General features: G+C 36.2%; 1 protein-coding gene across 1 annotated transcript; it reads left to right on the top strand.

Moving 5' to 3' along the window:
* The first annotated feature begins 18,899 nt into the window (after positions 1-18,899).
* On the top strand, positions 18,900-20,685 carry LOC141714482 (uncharacterized). The gene is made up of 5 exons (XM_074518000.1): positions 18,900-19,371; positions 19,499-19,603; positions 20,043-20,144; positions 20,230-20,236; positions 20,331-20,685. Exons 1-5 carry the CDS (start codon positions 18,900-18,902, stop codon positions 20,683-20,685), a joined length of 1,041 nt encoding a protein of 346 aa, XP_074374101.1.
* The last annotated feature ends 738 nt before the right edge of the window (positions 20,686-21,423 follow it).

A 21,423-nucleotide genomic window follows, 5' to 3' on the forward strand; every position in this document is an offset into this window, starting at 1 on the left:
ATGAATCCGATGTACGGTTTAGGAGAAACGACCATTTTAAGTAACGGCGTTTCGCGAACGAACCATTTCCCCTCGCCTTAATTTGAAACCTTGGTTAAGGACCTTAAATGACTAATTGGAGTATGAAACATTTATGTAAAGTGTATTAGGCAGTTGGTAAGTCACTCGCGAAAGAATCGCCTTAAAAATCTTAACGGTTAATTTATTAAAAATGGTGGTGCCGAGGGTACTCGGACGACTTATGTGATTTGTTAAGCGTAGAAATGACCATAAGCAAACGTTAGGGTTCAATTGGTTAAAGTCTAGTTTCTTAAGCGACCGTGGTTTAATTCCGGCTTATGTTGTTGTTCATAGGTTACCGGACCCACTCTAAGCTTAAGTCTACCCCGGAGCACTCAGGCAAGTTTTCTACCCGTTATACTGTTGTTGTGATGTAAATATATGTATATGCATTATCTTGTGATAAGTGCATGATTGTTATTAGCAAATTTTGCGATATATTGGAGCATGCTGATATGGTATATATGCATGTCTGTTTCGTAATCTTGATATCTAATTATTGATTCAAATGCTTATAAGTTGCATAATACCTATGCTTGAGATAAGCAGTAGTTGCGTATACCCTTAGTATAGGGAACTCAAAGGTGAACATTTTCTAAACCGGGAGTCGATGTTCCCGAGTATATTATATATATATTTATATATATATATAGATATAGTTTTCAAAACTATGAATCGAATAAGGTTTATTTGATAACTTTATTTTATTAATGAATATTATTTTGAATAGTGATTCGAGGGCTTATGACTCCGTTTATTTTATTAATGAGTATTATTTTGAATATTCATTCAAGGACATATGACTCCGTTTATTTTATTAATGAATATTATTATTTGAATATTCATTCGAGGACTTATGACTCCGATTATTTACTAATTATTATTCTTTATTTTATTAAAGAATAATGTGTCGATAATCAAACTCACTTTTGATTACTCAAATAAAGATAGTACTTTCGTATAAGTATATCTTTGGTTATTTAATATTCATTTCAAGTATAAGTTTTAAAACTTCTACTTCAATTATTTTTATAAAGATTATTCTTTATGGAAATATTATTTAATTAATAATATTCTGATATTTTCTAATATATTGGGACTGATTTATTTTATTAAATCAGCATCACTCCAAACATTCTTAAAAATGTTTTCGAGTCTTCAAAATGATTTTAAAGGTTAGGGCGGATCCCAAAACTCATTTTTATATTTAAGATCCTCCTTTCGAAGGGGATTTAAATACTCGCTCAAAACCTGAGGGATCCGGCTCTGTGGTGTGTTTTATATTCGCAACAAGGTTGCTATTTTGATAAAAGAGATTTTGATTACTTACCCAACACTCGGGAAGTAAAATTCTTGGAACAAGTTAATCCATTAACAGGCATCGACTGGGAAATATCGGTGAGTTTTCCTTTCCAATTAGATACGACTTCTTGGTGGAGCCGTATCAACAAGTTTCTACTTGGGGAAAATGGGGACGAGCTTTACGTTTCAGAGTCCTGGATTTCATCTGAACTAGGAGTGGCGTAAGTGGTCGAGTGGCGCCGGCCCAGCCTTATTATATTGGCCCAATTGGCCTGGAAGTTCCGCTAAGACGGTCCATTCCTTAGGAGTCCAGTGTTCGGTTGACAAGTAAATCCGACAGGTTCTCCTCTACATGTAGAAAATGGTGGGGTTGCACTACTACGACTGATCATCGTGAGTGGTCTTCCTGGTGCGGCAAACTCCCGTAATGAGTTTATCATCCAGTTGGATATTTCTGCAACACTACCCAGAGCACTTCGATAGAAAGGCTACGGTTGGGCGATTGTTGAGTGTTGGCAGGGTCGAGTTTTTAAAATGATGTTTCCATCAAATGAAGTATCTCGTAACTTCGTTTCTTTTGAATGATATTTCAAAGATTGATTCTATACGAGTTATGCCTTGTAGTCTCATCTATGTGATGAACTTTTGAAACTAATTATAACTTGAACGGTGGTAGTTCAAGTAGTATTCGGAAAAGATATAAGTATATTGGAGTATCTTGTAACTTCATCTTTTAAACTTATATCTAGTAAATGATTACCTTGTGCATGTCAAAGATTTTCAGAAAAAAACATTGAGACAAGGTTAGATATATGAGATCACCTTGCAACGATATTTTTATACAGTTATAAACTGGAACTCTGTGGATGTTATACATGTCAGAGGATTTCAAATATTGTGAAAAGTATATATATATATATGTATATATATATACTGAATATTTTGCGACTTGGTCGCGTTAAGATATCAACTTGGTTCATTTCTTTTTGACCAAGACTTTCATGAGTACTATGAGAATACTCATATATTGTTAATCATTATACATATTATTTTGGTGGGCTTGTTGCTCACCCTTGCTTTCTTCTTTCATCACACAACAACAGATAGAAAAGATGAACAAGACCAAGCTTCCAATTCGCAAGCGGTTAGAAAATGTTCCGCAGTTTTCTGGAAGCGTTGATGCCGCCGTAGCTGAGGTAGGAGCTACCAATATGCTAGGTTTTCAACTATTGATGAACCGGACTTATGTATAATATGAATTGTAATAATGGCAAGGAATATGTAAATTATTCAGAAACCCTTTTAATGTGTAATGGTTTATAATTATGGAATAAAATGACTTGTGTTATTTTTTGTATTCATCTCTGAGGCTATAACTTGTGGTGTGTGTGTGTATATTGTGGGGTCATAGTACTCAGTAGTTGGTTGACTGTTAAGATTAAGTATTGATAAGGGAAATGGAACTCGTGACAACCCGAATCCCCGACCCCGGATTTGGGGGTGTTACAGAAATGGTATCAGAGCTAAGCGTTATAAACCTTAGAGATGATATGACGTTAAAATAATAAGTTCACTAAGATAATAAGAACTCTTGCCAAGTTCATAGTCGGACTACCTAACATAGTACTGACAGTTAAAACCCTTATGGGAACCCTTATAAATATCGTGATAGAAGCGTAGTTCGTTATCGTATATGGTAGTGGGACTCCGAACCCTGAGGTTGAGGAGCAACAACGCGATGATGTTTTATTACTTATTGGAGATCAGATTCTGGATCTGATATAGCGTCCTAACGAGGGACCGGATGATGTTCATATTGAGGATATAGCGGTTGAGGATGTTGTCCTAGAAGGGATTGTTGTTGAGGAGGATCCCATGGGGGATCCTGACAAGAATGAATAAAGGACCACTGAGGAATTGATAACCATGGTTAGGGAAACTACCAGAGGTAGGATTGGTCGGTCACTACCGGAGGTTCGTTCAAGTTCGTAAAGATAGTAGCCCCTTTAACGCGGCTTACTCATAAGACTGAGAAGTTCGAATGGAACAGAGAAATGCGAGAACAACTTTCAAAAACTGAAGCAAAGGTTGGTGACGACTCCTATGTTGGCATTTCCGGATGGAAAAGGAGATTTTGTGATTTGTAGTGACGCTTCGCATAAGGAATTAGGGTGCTTCTTATACAGCACAACAAGGTAATCGCGTACGCGTCAAGACAATTAAGGGAATATAAAATTCGATATCCCCACCCATGAGCTTGGGCTCGTGGCAATAGTTTTGCCCTAAAGATTGGAGGCACTACTTGTATGGAGAGAAGTGCGAGATTTACACAAGCCATAAGTGTTGTAGTGCATTTTCACGCAGAAAGAGCTCAACATGCGCCAGAGGAGGTGGTTAGAGCTAATCAAGGATTACGATTATGAGATTCTTTATCATCCAGGGAAAGCCAAAATGGTGGCTAATGCCCTTAGTATAAAGGAGAGACTCAAGATGAAAATGTCTTTGGGAGAGTTGATAAGAGATTTTGAGAAAATGGAAATAGAAGTGAAGGTAACCGGAGCCGGTGCCGAAACGCTGTTTGAGATTGCAATACAGCCCGAATTATCGAAAAAGATCATATTGTGCCAAGAAAAAGTGATGAATAAAGGCAGAGAGTCAATGACTGGAGAAGAGATTAATACCAAGAAAGATGATAAGGGAATAACGAGGTATTCCTACAAAATTTGGGTTCCAAACGTTTAAGACTTAAGGACTGGATCTTAGATGAAATCCATAGCTCGAGGAATAAGATTTAGGGCAAACCCCGAATGTGATAGTCGGGGAGGTTGCCATTAAGAAAGAAGGAGCCCATAACATAATGAAGTGGAAAACAAGGATTTTAACGTATAAGATAACCCCAAGTATGGGAGAAGGATGAAACATTTCATACTAAGGAAACAGAAAGTTGAGTAAAGAAAGGAGACCTGAGACGGTACTCCTATAGGGTAATTCATGGACCTGTCTAAAGAGAACTTAGACTATTATCCCCAACCACCACCCTGAGGAGACAGTGCGGTGGGAAATTCTTTCAGGACCTTTAAGTCATTAAGCTCTCAGAGTTCCAAGGAACAAGCGAACCCAGTAGAGGCGAGAGCCTGGCTAAAGGAAATATAGGAATCATTTGAGATTCTAAATGATAGATGAATCACAAAAGACTGTTTTTGTCACTTACCCTTCTAAGAGAGAGGCCACCCGCTGGTGAAAGACCAAGAAAGGCACGGAGCCAGAGGTTAGAATAAACTGATTAAAGTTCAGTCAATTATTTTCGGGAAAGTAATTCCCAAGGTATGGAGATAGTGTAAAAGCTTTTAGAGCCAGAACAAAGGTGGACGAATATGATGAATTACGAATCTAAGATTGTAAAAGTTGTCAAGATTCGTCTGGAGGACAAGAATCCCAGAACGACGTGATGTTTGAAGTCAATGATTAGTGGGTACGTGAAATGATTGTAAGAGAAAGGAAAATAAAAAGAAACTGAAGTGGAAAGGAGCATAAAGACAATAGAGTTTGAGGAATGATAAGGGAGTTGGGTATGAGGAAACCCTAAAGACTCGTAGCAATAGAAATAGAAAAGTATGTAATCGTCAGGATGAGGGTGATTCACCATGAGTTAAAGTTGATGGTTGAAGGCATAAGAGATACATATAGTTTATCCCCTGTAAGTTGGGAGGAGTCGAGGAAACCTTGAGATAGTTTGAAGGATAAATAATGAGAGGCGGATAGACTGAGGAGACAAGAAAGTAAGAAATTAGTAAAATTGAATGAAGGAAGTGACCTTCAAGAATGTGAAGTGTAAGACCGGGGGCATGATACCCAGAAATGGAGACACCAGGTATGAAAGATATCCCAACATTGAGATGACTGTTGAGATAAATAATAAAAGTAAATGAGGAATTATTAAGAAGAAGTTCACGTTGAACACGACCAATATCTTCCAGAACATCCTTGTTGTCGTTACCAAATTAGGCATATACTATCGAGGTGGGAATGATTGAATAAGACACCCTTATCAGGGATATATGACTTGATTTATCCATGGAAGGATGCATGTACCTTTTTAAAGGTGGAATTAAGGATAGAACATCGGTAACTTAAAATGAATCCTAGGGGAATGCATAAAGGTTGGCATTTCACCCTTGATAGGGATGGTATGAGTTTTGACAGTATAAATTGGAAAGGATTAAGGTAATAACAACCTTTAAGGATCAGTGGAGAAATTTTTCAAAAGTGTATAAACAATGGTTCTAGTATTAGTAAATGATATTTTGATATGCCTGTATCTAGGGAATACAGGAGGAACGATTTAAGGATAACCTTAGAGGTTTTATAAGGATAAAGGTAATATTCGAAGTTCTCAAGAATAGAAATTTGATAAAGGAAAAATGGCATAATTATAATAATGCCAGGTGGGCACGTGTTAAACCATAAGAAGTATAGATTGAACCAATGAAGGTCAGAATGGTTAAAGCAAGAAAGGCCCAAGATAAAAGACGTCCTAAGTACGATCGAGAGTCAGCCATGATAATGTTTACATTTAAAGACTAAGGCAGTGACTTATGGAAAAATGGTGATTTTTTTTTATCACAAGGACTTAAGAAAAGCATTTTCACATAAGCAGTGATTTGAAATGAGGTAGAAAAATTTAGTGAAGGTGGTTAAAATGACATTGATTGTAAGGAAATATTACTATCAGGAAAGGCCAAAGAAGTGGCCGACACTTTAAGTGTAAGAAGACAATTATCGGCGCTCGTGCCAGAGGAATACAGTGATAATGGTTAAAGCCATGAAGATTGTATTATGGTTTGAAAGATTGACATTCCTTCTGATGATTGTGCGATACTCAACCGTGATAGTAGTTTGGTAAAGATTTAATTTATGAAATCGCCGTGAGCGGGCTATCTATCTTTGAAGGTCATATCTTGAGATAAGCCAGGGCCATATTATGAAAGGACTAAATGAACCCTTGAGTTTCCAGTCTCTTATTGAGGATATATGATTACTAACGGTAATAACCTGCTATTGTTGCTTTGATTGATATTCTTTTGTAATTTTATCTACTTCATGTCATATATACATCAAGTTCAGGAGTGTTCTTTATGAATCATGGAATGGTGATTATGTTGCCTCCTTAGAAGAATTCGATACGACATGTATGGACTCCATATGGTTAGCTATTAAAATTTCATAGAAAATGAATGACTACGGTAGGTCAGTGGTGGACCATAGTAATGCAGGAATGATTCTGCGAGTAATGAGCTGATTACAAGCGTGAGAGTTGTATTGGAATGGATGTTGAGATTGAGTACCGCTAATCGGGTCGTGGTGATATATAAGTCATCATTGATAGACTAATTAAGTCGATTGTCTACCTATTGAAAATTTATTCCTTCTTATCAATAGAGAGTCGTATTACTATACGAGGAAGGTTGCGGTGCAAACATAAAATTCTAGTAATGATGATGTCTAGAATGAAATCCCAGATTCGATTTTCGATGTCGAGGGAGTTTCAAAGGTGATTGTTTATGAGCTCAAGCAAGAGCATGGGTCCATAGATTGATGGACGGAATAGCAAAATATTTAGGCATGCAAAATACGATGCTATAATACTTGATGTTGATATATATATACGTATATGTTTTGTTCTCCTATGACAAACCTCTATAGTTCAGAGGTAGATTCCAAGCCAGATATTTTGTGGTAGTATTTTTTTACATATATACAATTCTCTTAAGTTCGTTCTTTACTCTTCTTTTCATTTCATGTAAGCTGAGAAGAACAACCCTTCTAGAAGGGGAGGTATTGCCGAATGACTATCTATCTGTGTGATAGAAGCCTAGTAGGATACCATCTATTGTTTAATTGCTTGTCATGTACTAATGGCTGGCCACCTTCTGTACTAACTATGCAATAGAACAAGTGTTCATGATCATAGTGATCTCTCAATAAATTCTTTTACTTCTATACGAAGGACCAAGATTTCGAAGATGGAGGCAGCTAGAAATGAAGTGGTACCAAGTATGGCGGTATTCCGATTCTAACGTGTTCGTGATACTAAGGTTGACGCGATTATTAAAAGGTTATAGAACGCTAACGAGCAAAAGTATAACCAGTATAATATTAGGAACGGAAGATAGTAGCGATTATGAACTGGAAAAGAATGGGTATTGAGGAGCAAAAGCTATAATGCTAGAAGCTATGATGAGAGTCTGTGCAATAGACTTGAAAGAATTTGGAATGATCACTTAACGCGGATTGATTTTTCTCACGACAATAGATCGTATGTCAGGTATCGAGATGTCGCCTTATGAGATCCTTGAGGGAAGACAATATTGATCTCCCTTATGTTAGGATGAAGTTGTAGAGCGCGAGATGCTCGGACCAGCAGTAGTCCAAAGGACCAAGGATATAATAGATCTAATCAGAGGACGACTGGTAGTAGCCCAAGATGGACATAAGAAGTATGCTGATTTGACAATGAAAGGACAAGGAGTATGAAGTAGGGGACCTAGTGTTGTGAAAGGTATCCTCTTGGAAAGCCTTGGAAAGGATTGATGAGGTTCGGAAAGAAAGGAAAGCTAAGTCCACGATTTGTTGGACTCTTGAAGATATTAAGACGTATTGGGAAGTTAGCATATGAGCTAGCCCTACCCCCAAACATGTAGCAAGTTCATAACGTGTTCCACGTATCAATGTTAAGGAAGTGTAATTCGGATGCCAGACAAATAGGGGCATATGAGCGCATAGACATGCAACCAGACGTAACCTACATGGAGCAACCAGGAAGGGTTATAGATCAAAAATGGACAAATGCTTAGGAGAAGAGTTATCAAACTAGTCAGAGTTTGATGGTAGAACCTCAATGTGGGAAAATTACGTAAGAGTTAGAAAGTGCAATGCTAAGAAAGTATCCCTACTCATTTTCTATCTGATTCCGGGACGGAATCCTTTTAAGGAGGGGAGACTGTAATAACCCCAATTTTTGGAATTTTTGAAACCCTTATGAATAGTGTTTTGCTGATTATGCTGAATAAGAAAACTTTTCATGCCACACTATGTAGGGGTTCTTTTATTGATCTTCTGGGATATTATTAGTACTCTATGTGGTATATAAGTGTATGTAAAGATCGTCAGAATCCAAATCCGAACACTTTGATTTTTCCCGAAAATCCACCAGATACCGAAAGAATTGAGTATAAGGTAACATGATTAAAAGGATTTAAATTCAAGGATTATAAGAGAGGATCATAAAAGGAATATAATTTATTGAGAAAGGTTAAGGGAACCCAAGTAACAAGATCCCGGGTATGATCCCTCAAACGATAAATGAGAACGAAAGTTAAGCGAACCGTATAACAGATCAGCGATCATTAGCCCAGTGATTAGGAGTTAATCAAAGGGTTAGTGGAGAGTGATGTCATCTCACCAATAAGAAGAGGACAAGTGTGAGAGGATGACATGGGAAGATGACCTAAGCATGACCAAAAGAGAAGTGTGTGGTTGGTTGATTGTGAACCACACAAAATTTACCATGGTAATAATCTAATTAACAAACCAAGTGGATCAACCAAGCCAAAAACAAATCATAAACATCAAAAAACACAAAACACTTCCATTTTCAAGAAGAGCTCTCGGCTTTGTCCATTTCAAAGGAAGAAAAAAACACAAATCCTAGTTCCAAGCTTTGTTAATTAGTGAGTTAATTATCTAAGGTTCCTTGTACATAGATATGGATATTCTATAAGTTTAAGCTTCAAATTCCTTCACAATCTCTTCCAATAATTCAAGGAAAAAGATGGTGAATAGTAACTTTCAAAAAATAACTTTAGTTTTCTTGAATTTTTTATGAAAGTTTAAGGTTATACAAGCAAGGATCAAGGTTCTTTAGGCATTCAAAGCTCTTGTGTTGTGTTAAGAAGCTTCAAGAAGGTATAAACTCCAAACCCTAGCTTTAGTTTTGAGTATTTAGGAATGGTTATGATTGATATAGTATATGTGAAGCATGATGCTTGTTTGTTTAAAGTTTGGTTGAGTTTGTAGAGATTTTGATGGTTGAATCTTGGTTATTAGTTAATGAACCTTAATATGGTTAGTAGCTTTTGTTGTGATTGAATGAGTTGGTTAAAACATGAATTAATGGACTGATGTGGTGAGGTTTGGAGGTATTTTGGGTAGTAATGTTGATTGTGGTTTGATTTGGAGTTGTACAAATTTGGTAATCGCGTAAATATAGTCGTCGTAATGTCCGATTATCCTAGACTGTTTTTGTTCATAACATCAGGACCCGAGAACTCACTGTTAGGTTTTGAACATTTCCATGATTAGATAGTTCATGTTACGAGCTTCGTTTTGATATGTGGTACGCTTGAATCTGATGTACGGTTTAGGAGAAACGACCATTTTAAGTAACGGCGTTTCGCGAACGAACCATTTCCCCTTGCCTTACTTTGAAACCTTGTTTAAGGACTTTCAAGGGCTATTTCAAGCTTCTTAGTTACTTCAACTCACCAAGGAAGGTAAAACCTCATACCCTAAGCTTTACTTTGAGTATTTAGGAGTGGTTTTGATTAATATAGTTCATGAGAAGCATGATTCTTGTATGTTTAGAGTTTGGTTGGGTTTGTAATGATTTTGAGTTATAAATCTTGGTTATTGGTTAATAAACCTTAAGTATAGTTAGTAGCTCTTATTTGTGATTGAATGAGTTGGAAAAATCATGAGGTTATGGACTGATGTAGTAAGGTTTGGATGAATTTTGGTTGTATTGGTGGTTATGAGTTGATTTGTGATTGATTGGAGTAGTTTAAAACTTTGGTAATCGCGTAAACATAGCCATCGTAATGCCCGTTTTCATTCAACTGCTTGTTTTAGTGTTCGGGACAGAAATCCAACTGACTAATCTGTAAATTTGCAATGATTAGCTAGATCATGTCGTAAGCTTCGTTTTGATATGTGGTTCGCTTGAATCCGATGTACGGTTTAGGAGAAACGACCGTTTTAAGTAACGGCGTTTCACGAACGAACTATTATCCCTCGCCTTACTTTGAAACCTTGATTAAAGCCTTTAAATGACTAATTGGAGTACGAAACATATATGTAAAGTGTATTAGGCAGTTGGTAAGGTACTCGCGAAAGAATCGCCTTAAAAATCCTAACGGCTAATTTATTAAAAATGGTGGAGCCGAGGGTACTCGGATGACTTATGTGATTTGTTAAGCGTAGAAATGACCATAAGCAAACATTAGGGTTCAATTGGTTAAAGTCTAGTTTCTTAAGCAACCGTGGTTTAATTCCGGCTTATGTTGTTGTTCATAGGTTACCGGACCCACTCTAAGCTTAAGTCTACCCCGGAGCACTCAGGCAAGTTTTCTACCCGTTATACTGTTGTTGTGATGTAAATATATGTATATGCATTATCTTGTGATAAGTGCATGATTGTTATTAGCAAATTTTGCGATATATTGGAGCATGCTGATATGGTATATATGCATATCTGTTTCGTAATCTTGATATCTAATTGTTGATTCAAATGCTTATAAGTTGCATAATACCTAATGAATATTATTTTGAATATTGATTCGAGGGCTTATGACTCCGTTTATTTTATTAATGAGTATTATTTTGAATATTCATTCAAGGACATATGACTCCGTTTATTTTATTTAATGAATATTATTATTTGAATATTCATTCAAGGACTTATGACTCCAATTATTTACTAATTATTATTCTTTATTTTATTAAAGAATAATGTGTCGATAATCAAACTCACTTTTGATTATTCAAATAAAGATAGTACTTTCGTATAAGTATATCTTTGGTTATTTAATATTCATTTCAAGTATAAGTTTTAAAAATTCTACTTCAATTATTTTTATAAAGATTATTCTTTATGGGATTATTATTTAAATAATAATATTCTCTAATATATTGGGACTAATTTATTTTATTAAATCTGCATCATTCCAAACATTCTTAAAAATGTTTTCGAGTCTTCAAAATGATTTTAAAGGTTAGGGCGGATCCCAAAACTCATTTTTATATTTAAGATCCTCCTTTCGAAGGGGATTTAAATACTCGTTCAAAACCTGAGGGATCCGGCTCTGTGGTGTGTTTTATATTCGCAACAAGGTTGCTATTTTGATAAAAGAGTTTTTGATTACTTACCCAACACTCGGGAAGTAAAATTCTTGGAACAAGTTAATCCATTAACAGGCATCGCCTGGGAAATATCAGTGAGTTTTCCTTTCCAACTAGATACGACTTCTTGGTGGAGCCGTATCAACAAGTTTTTACTTGGGGAAAGTGGGGACGAGCTTTACGTTTCAGAGTCATGGATTTCATCTGAACTAGGAGTGGTGTAAGTGGTCGAGTGGCGCCGGCCCAGCCTTATTATATTAGCCCAATTGGCCTGGAAGTTCCGCTAAGACGGTCCATTCCTTAGGAGTCCACTGTTCGGTTGACAAGTAAATCCGACAGGTTCTCCTCTACATGTAGAAAATGGTGGGGTTGCACTACTGTGACTGATCATCATGAGTGGTCTTCCTGGCGCGGAAAACTCCCGTAATGAGTTCATCATCCAGTTGGATATTTCTGCAACACTACCCAGAGCACTTCGATAGATAGGCTACGGCTGGGCGATTGTTGAGTGTTGGCAGGGTCGAGTTTTCAAAATGATGTTTCCATAAAATGAAGTATCTCGTAACTTCATTTCTTTTGAATGATATTTCAAAGATTAATTCTATACGAGTTATGCCTTGTAGTCTCATCTATGTGATGAACTTTTGAAACTAATTATAACTTGAACGGTGGTAGTTCAAGTAGTATTCGGAAAAGATATAAGTATATTGGAGTATCTTGTAACTTCATCTTTTAAACTTATATCTAGTAAATGATTACCTTGTGCATGTCAAAGATTTTCAGAAAAAAAACGTTGAGACAAGGTTAGATATATGAGATCACCTTGCAACGATATTTTTATACAGTTATAAACTGGAACTCTGTGGATGTTATACATGTCAGAGGATTTCAAATATTGTGAAAAGTATATATATATATATGTATATATATATACTGAATATTTTGCGACTTGGTCGCGTTAAGATATCAACTTGGTTCATTTCTTTTTGACCAAGACTTTCATGAGTACTATGAGAATGCTCATATATTGTTAATCATTATACATATTATTTTAGTGGGCTTGTTACTCACCCTTGCTTTCTTCTTTCATCACACAACAACAGATTAAAAAGATGAACAAGACCAAGCTTCCAATTCGCAAGCGGTTAGAAAACGTTCCGCAGTTTTCTGGAAGCGTTGATGCCGCCGTAGCTGAGGTAGGAGCTACCAATAGGCTAGGTTTTCAACTATTGATGAACCAGACTTATGTATAATATGAATTGTAATAATGGCAAGGAATATGTAAATTATTCAGAAACCCTTTTAAGGTGTAACGGTTTATAATTGTGGAATAAAATGACTTGTGTTATTTTTGGTATTCATCTTTGAGGCTATAACTTGTGGTGTGTGTGTGTATATTGTGGGGTCATAGTACTCAGTAGTTGGTTGACTGTTAAGATTAAGTATTGATAAGGGAAATGGAACTCGTGACAACCCGAATCCCCGACCCCGGATTTGGGGGTGTTACAAATATTATATTGAATATTCATTCGAGGACTTATGACTCTGCTTATTTTATTAAATAATATTCTTTATTTTATTAAAGAATAATATTTCAATATTTTTCAAGTATTCGGAAAATAATTGATACTATCAAATAATTCTTACTTTAAATATTTCCAGAGATTATTTTTAAACTTTATCAAAACTATTTTTGGAAGGTTAGAAGCGGATCCCAAAACTCGTTTTCAAATTTAAGATCTTCCTTTCGAAGGGGATTTAAATACTCGCTCAAAAATCTGAGGAATCCCGCTCCGTGATGTATTTTTATATTCACAACAAGGTTGCTATTTTAATAAAAGAGTTTTTGATTACTTACCCAACACTCGGGAAGTAAAATTCTTGGAATAAGTTAAACCATTAACAGGCATCGCCTGGAAAATATCGGTGAGTTTTCCTTTCCAACTAGATACGACTTCTTGGTGGAGCCGTATCAACAAGTTTCTACTTAGGGAAAGGGGGAACGAGCTTTACGTTTCAAAGTCATGGATTTCATCTGAACTAGGAGTGGCGTAAGTGGTCGAGTGGCACCGGCCCAGCCTTATTATATTGGCCCAAATGGCCCGGAAGTTCCGCTAAGACGATCCATTCCTTAGGAGACCAGTGTTCGATTGACAAGTAAATCCGACTGTTCTCCTCTAGATGTAGAAAATGGTGGGGTTGCACTACTGCGACTGATCATCGTGAGTGGTCTTCCTGGTGCGGCAAACTCCCGTAATCAGTTCATCATCCAGTTTGGATATTTTTGCAACACTACCCAAAGCATTTCGATAAAAAGGCTACGGATGGGTGATTGCTGAAGTGTTGACAAGGTCAAATGGTTATAATGATGTTTCCATCAAATGAAGTATCTCGTAACTTCATTTTTTTAAAATAATATTTCAAAGATTGAATCTATTCAAGTTTTATGTTGTAGTCCCATCTATGTGAGGAACCTTTGAAAACTTATTATACTTTGAACAGTGGTAGTTCAAGTAGTTTTCTAAAATGATATAAGTATATTGAAGTATTTGGTAACTTCATCTTCCTTTAAGCTTATATCCAGTAAGTAATTATCTTACACTTTATAAAGATTTCCAGTAAGTTATCTATTTAGATACTTGCATTATTGATTAAACTATATATTACCTTGCGAGCTGTAATGCTCACTCTTGCTTCATTTCTTCATCACACAACAACAGTTAGGAAGGATGGCCAAACTTAAGCAGACCCAGCGCAAGAGCATGGGAAGCATCCCGCGTCTTCCCGTTCATATCATAGCTGCCATAGCTGCAGAGATAGATCTATCTATAGGCTAAGCATTCTACTTTTGAGAATCAGTTATGTATAATTATAACTTGTGTTGGATAATGGAAACTAACTGTAAACTTATTAAGTAATTATTTTGGGTTGTAATAACTTTTAAATTATGGATTCAAGGACTTATACTTATTTCAATTTAATCTCTGAGACTATAATGTGTTATGGTGTGTGTTATTATCGGGTCACATCATAAGGGTATTTACTTTTAATTAAGATATGTGATATTTTTTGGAAAGAAAGACCGTAACGACCTGGATCCCCGACCCGGGATCTGGGGGTGTTACAGAAAGGCTCCGGTCTGCTCCTTTGACATTTTTACAGACTTTAAATGTTACAAGTACAAAATACAGATTAAGATAACAATACAACTTACTTAGGGTTGACAAAATGTCTTAGTCTTGTTAAAGTGCAGGCATGTCTTTTACAACAAGGTTTGAGTGAAGGGAGTGAACAGAGTGAGGGGCTGAGTTGGTCTCAGTCAAAAGGAGAGGCAAAGAGAGAAATTATGCAGGCTATTTCTTCCATCCTGGAAAAAGTGAGTGAGGGGAGTTCCACCTTAGTAGGTGAAGGTGAGGGTGTGAGGGTGGTGAGCCAAGGGGAGCCCTTGATGCAAAAAGAGAGAGAAAATGAGAGAAAAGCAGGTACATGAGAGATAAGGATGTAATCCATTGCTAATGAGTCAATGAATGTCAGTGATGCAGAAAAAGAGAAACCATTTCAACAAGAATGTCAAGATGTAATTGATTCTATCTCTTTGGATGCTGAGACATTTACTCATCCTGTTACATCAAATCAGATTTTTGCTAGACATGGCAATGTGAAGGCTGAGAAACTACTAAACTTGGTGCACACTATAGCTTCAATGCAGAGGACTAAAGATGCCATCACAGCCATGCTAGCCCCAGCTAGTGATGATGTTGACTATGGAACTGGTGGTTCTGAAGATCTTTTTGGGGATGAATATGGCGATGAAGAAGAGTTTATGGACATAGAGGGGAAGCAGGCCCTAGCTCCAGTTCAAACACTCCATCTTTGGTGTTTTCCAAGGAATGTGATGAGCATCACTTCAAGTCTACCCTCTTCCACATCATTCAATAAACACAGATAGCTCTTCAAGCCACCACCAATGCTAACACCAAGAAACTTCTACAAGCACATCTCAACTTTCTCCAACTACACAAAATCCAGTCTCTTCAACATAATCAGGATGTCACTGCCATTAAAACTAAAATAGATCAAGTCAAGCTGGCTGTTTCTGACAGATTGGATTCCAAGTTTCCAAACACAACCGTGCTTGACATACAGAGACAACTCAGGAAAAATACTGATTTAACTATGAAGGTAGACTCCCTGGATACAAGATTAAAAGTTGTGGAAGCTTCTCTCACTGTAATTCATTTACATCAAGCCCAGAAAACTCAGTTGCTTCTAAAGTTAGTGGTTGCACAAACCTCTACCTCCACTCAACTTGATGCTAACAAAAAGGGGGAGAATGATTCACTTATCCCAGTTAGTCAAGGAGAGCCAATCAGTGAGGGGGAGAATGTGCTTAACATCCAAGTCAGTCAAGTAATTGTTCCAGAAATTACTTTTCCTAAGCACCAGTATTGGACATCATTGATCTGATCCAAATAGCAGCTGCTAAGCTGGATTCAAAGACAAATCTCAAGAAGCTTGATGTTGCAGCAGTTGAGAAGGAATTGGATGACAAATGGAGGAAGATTGATGAAGAAATCACAAAGAAATTTGGCCCAATTGAGAAACCAAACCAGACCATTCATCACTTCTCTCAAGTCAAGCAAATTACTTTGAATAAAAATGAGTCTAGGAAATCTGGAAAAGGGCCAACCTTCATGCATAAAGTCTCCAAAAGTCAACATGGTTTTGAAGCCCAAAAAAAATTATCCAAAGTCATCTGACAAAAAGCCCTCAGATGTTATGTTTGAGACTCCAAAGCCAGATGAAAAGAAGCTATTGGCAAGGTTCATTGCATTCTTCAAAGATCCAACTAACTCAGTACAAAAGAAAAGAAATGACAAAATTTACAGGAATGGGTAAGAAATCTGTGTGGTGGCTGGACACCCTCAGTTTGCAGTAGCTAAAAAGGAAGAAAAACAAAGAATCAATCAAGAAAAGAAACAAGCTGCTTTAGAGGCTAAGAAGCTCAAATAGAAGAAAGTGCAAACTGCTATTGTAGCCAAACTTCAAGCTGTGAAAACTACAATTGAGATTTCTGAGAAACCGCCTGTGGTAGCTGAAGATCAAGATTAGAAATTGCACAAGGAACCTCAACATAAAAGGAAGTTCAGATACAAGATTCTTCCCAAAATAATGTTGGATTTTGATGTGACAAGATGGAAGATTACTTTCTCAAATAGTCTACAACTTCAACTCAAACATCCAAGCCCTCAGTGGAACATGAGAATTTAAGGTGGATCCTACAAAGAATTTTCATGATGAGCCTATAGTTCTCAAGGATAAGCTAATTGACTGGGAAAGTTTGCCTATTCCTGAGCTTAATCTACCAACCTTCAACAAGCTAAAGAAGAAAAAGACAAGAGCAATCAAGAAGGTCAAGTCTGTGAAACTCAAAACCAAAACCTTAACCAAAGCTAAACCAACTGTCAACAAGGGAGATCTTCTATACATCTGTGATATCAAGGAATTTTCAGACATCAATCTCTACATAAATGAACTAGAAGAAGTAAGAGCAATTGATGCTCACAGGAATCTCCCTGAAAGACAAGTGTTCAAATCCAAGGGTGGGAAAAAGATCATATGGTCCTTTCACAGGATTCTTCAAGAAAGCTGTTCTATTTTGATAAAAATATTCTCATCATTCAAGAAAAATTTTGGGTTCAATGTGACTGCTAAGAGAATGTTACTAAAGAAGATAGAAGATCTAAGGAGCAACAAAGCCTCAGATGCACTCCAAGGACTCTATCAATTCCCTTCACATGAAATAGAGTGCATTTGAGGCCTCACTGGCTGATGGAATTTATGGATGATAAAGGTGTAAGAAGATTCTTCATAATGGATGACCAATTGATTATCTCTAGCAATGAGACTCTATTGAAAATGCAAGAAAAACTGGATCTATCAAATGCTGAAGAACTTGAATTTCACAGACAACTCCAATATCAAATAGAAGAAAATTACAGGAAGCTTGGAAAGAAATCTAGACAATCAAGGAAATAGAAAACATTTGTTTGAATAGAGAAGCACCTTGATAATGATTGTGCGAACTCTTTGTACACTTTACTTTGTTCAATTTTCAAATAAACTATAGCACTTACAAGTTTTATCTACCATAATTATATCTGTACATTTAGGGTGTTTTGTTATCATCAAGTTTTTCTTAATTTATGGCTACAATTCCAGTAGACATAAATCGGGGGAGATTGTTAGGAATATAATGTGACGTTGATGATAAATTGAACAAAAAACCTTAATAGAATTTAACTTACTATTTTTGTAGCTCTCGACGGATGTTTTAATATAGTCCCAACGGATGATCTGTATAGTCCCGATGGATGATAATTTGACATCCATCGAGAGTGTAGCTTATATAACAATAAGTATTTTACCACATTTCTGTAAAAAATATTGTATTAGTTGAGTATACACTGTAGGATTCTTTAAGTCATGTTGACTACTAGATTGATATGTAGAATAGGTTGGCTAATTGTAAATATAAGATGTCTTGTTATTCTGCATAAGTAAAATAGAATCAAGTGACAGAATGGCTCTCGACGAATGATCTACATAGGCTCCCTAAGGATAATCAAAAAGGCTCCCGACAGATGATCAACATAATCTTGACGGATGATGATATTCAAAATAGCAGTTGATAGTGACAATACAGTCACATGCATCGGGTGTTTGCAAATGGAATGTGGCAGCCTAATTGTAGGATTTAGAGAACAAAGAAGCATTACAATTTCCATGCAATTATGAAGATATTCAAAGATGTTGGATAGAGTAATGTAGTAGCATGAAGTTAGACTAGATTTAGTTTGTCTTATTGTCTTGTCTTACTATCATGTAACTTGGTGATATATAAACCAAGTGTAGGAAGTAGAACAACAACTAATAAGCATTATTTTCAGAGAGATAGATAAAGTTGTATCTATTAAGCATTTCTCTGTATTTTTTGTAAGTTCTCTGTGTGCTATTCAAGCATCACAGAGTTCTCAACTTTATATATATCTCTGGTGGATAAGTTCAAATCCACCAGAAAGTTTTAAAGTCTTGTTTTTTATTGCTTTGTATTTTGATTTCTATTATTCTTTCATTCCGCACTACTGCAAATCAAACACAGTTATATACTAAGTAAGAACATTCTCAAAATAAGAAAAAGTAGCCAAAATTACATTCAACCCCCCTTCTATAATTCTTGTTGCATTGTTTGAGAATAACAAAAGGTTTTGCATACAGCGGTCTCAGATCAAGAACCTCTATTTTTGGATTTGGTTCGGGTGGATATTCCAAAGAAAACTTTTAGATTCAGATTCGATAATATGTGGCTCAAGGAGTCTGCTTTTATTGAGGAAGTTACAACTATGTGGAAGAGTCTCCCTAGAACTCATCTGTTACCCAAACTTTTTGCTGTATCATCATTCATGGCTAGGTGGGGTAAGTCATTTTTTCATAAGTTTCGTGAGAAACTGAAGTTGCATAAATCTTATTTAAGCAAGTTTGTTGATTGTATTCATGAGGTTAGTATTCAGGAGTATTTGAGGGAGAGAGATAAGTTGAATGAGTTGTTATTCCAGGAGGAGATTTACTGCAAACAACGGGCTAAGTTGCACTGGTTAGAAGATGGTGATGAAAACACTAGATTTTTCCATTCTTATGCTTATACAAGGAAAAGGATTAACAAGATTACATATTTTTATGGGGAAGTTGGGGTTCGAGTTGAAGATTGGAAGGGTATGAGTGAGGTGGTTCGAGATTATTTTACTAGATTGTTCACAAGGGAGGTGCAGGAAGGTGCGTTAGCTTATGAACAGGGGGTTAGAACTTTGTCGTGGGATCAGAATGTGAAGTTAATAGAGGAATTCAGTTTTTGAAGAGTTTACAATTATCGTTAAGCAAATGCATCCCAACAAATCGGCAGGTCCTGACGGGTTAAATCCAACATTTTTCCAGAAGTTTTGGTCATTAATGGGTGTGGATGTTTATGAGTATTGTAAAAGTTATTTGGAGTCAGCGGTGTTACCAGGTGAGTTAAACAGTACCAATGTGGTACTTATTCCGAAGAAAGGGGATGCTAATTGTATGAAGGACTTGCGATCGATTACTTTATGCAATATCCTTTATAAATTTCTAGCTAAGGTTTTGGCGAATCGGCTCCAGATGGTTTTTCTGGACATAATTTTGGAATATCAATTTACATTTATGAAAAATAAAAGCATAACAGATAATTTTCTAGTGGCTTTCGAAGTAATACATCATATTCGAACAAAAAAATAGGGGGGATGATGGAGAGGTTGCTTTAAAACTAGATATCATCCAGGCTTATGATCGTGTTAGTTGGAGGTACCTTCGACGTAGATTGAAAGTTATGGGTTTTTGTGATACTTGGGCTTCTTGGATGATGATGTGTGTTAAGTCTGTTTCATACAATTTTTGTTTGAATGGATCAAATATTGGGCTTATAGTTCCTAAAAGAGGGTTGCGTCAAGGTGATCTGTTTTCACCGTATCTTTTCTTGTTGTGTATTAAAGGTTTATCCAATATTATTGATCAAGCCAATAGGGATGGTATGTTTAAAGGTTGTTGCATTAGTCCTACAACACCTACTATTTTGCATCTTTTTTTTGCTGATGATAGTTTTTTATTCTTTAGAGGAACGGTTGAGGAGGCGGATAATGTCAAAACTTTGTTGGTTAATTATGAAAGATGTTCTGTCCAACCGGTTAATTTTCAAAAATATGGGGTTTTTTTAGTTCAAATGTTCGTCGTGATAAGAAACAACAACTTTCTTCGATTTTAGGTGTATTCAGTGACATATCTGACTCGAAGTACTTAGGTTTCCCCTCTCTTATGGGAAGATCAAAAAAGAGAGTTTTTGGGTACCTAAATGAAAGATCTAGAAAAAAGATTCATCCATGGCAGACTAAACCCATCTCACGAGCAAGGAAGACAATTTTGATTAGGAACGTGGCACAAGCAGTTCTTTCTTTCACTATATCTTGTGTCTTACTCCCTAAATCACATTGTCAGGATCTGGAGCGTTTGTTTAACAACTATTGGTGGAGTTTTGGAAAGGCTGGGAACAAGGGTATTAATTGGCATTCGTGAAGGAATATGGGGCTTCCTAAGAGTAAGGGTGGACTAGGTTTCAGAGATTTGTATGGTTTCAACATTGCGCTGTTAGGGAAACATTGTTAGAATTTTATGAGTAATCCTAAGTCACTTATCTCCAAATTAATTAAGGCAAGGTATTTTCTAACAACTCATGTTCTAAAAGCAATTAAAGGTCAGAGTGCGAGTTTCATTTGGAGTGGGACTTGGTTGGTAAAAGAAGAATTAAAAAGGGTATCCTGGTGGGTGTTAGGTAATGGGGTTTATATCGTGGCAACAAAGGATCAGTGACTGAGGAATAAAAGGGGTTTTATTGTGGAGCAAAGTCATAGATATGAGGTGCGTTCTGAGTATGTATCGAGTTTGTTAAATGCTATAATTTGGCATCAAAAAAATTTTGGTGTGAAAATAGCTCTTACATTTCAATGTTAATTCTATTTTACAACTAAAAAATTTCATGTTTAAATAACATTTTGTCCAACTCATTCATTTTAATTTAAAGTTTACCTCTTTGCACTTCATTGTTACGTATTCGATGATGTGGCAAGAATGATTATAGTCATCTTTGATCCTATATAGAAGACTAAATATCCACTTATCCATTTATTTATCCATGCATAATTATACATTGGAGTTTAATTTTATGATTTTGGTCTCATATTATAACTATAAAATTATATATAGCACTGCATAATTAGAATATATATATATATATATATATATATATATATAGCA

This window comes from Apium graveolens, chromosome 3 (genome assembly GCF_009905375.1).
Source record: "Apium graveolens cultivar Ventura chromosome 3, ASM990537v1, whole genome shotgun sequence".
NCBI classification, from domain to species: Eukaryota; Viridiplantae; Streptophyta; class Magnoliopsida; order Apiales; family Apiaceae; genus Apium; species Apium graveolens.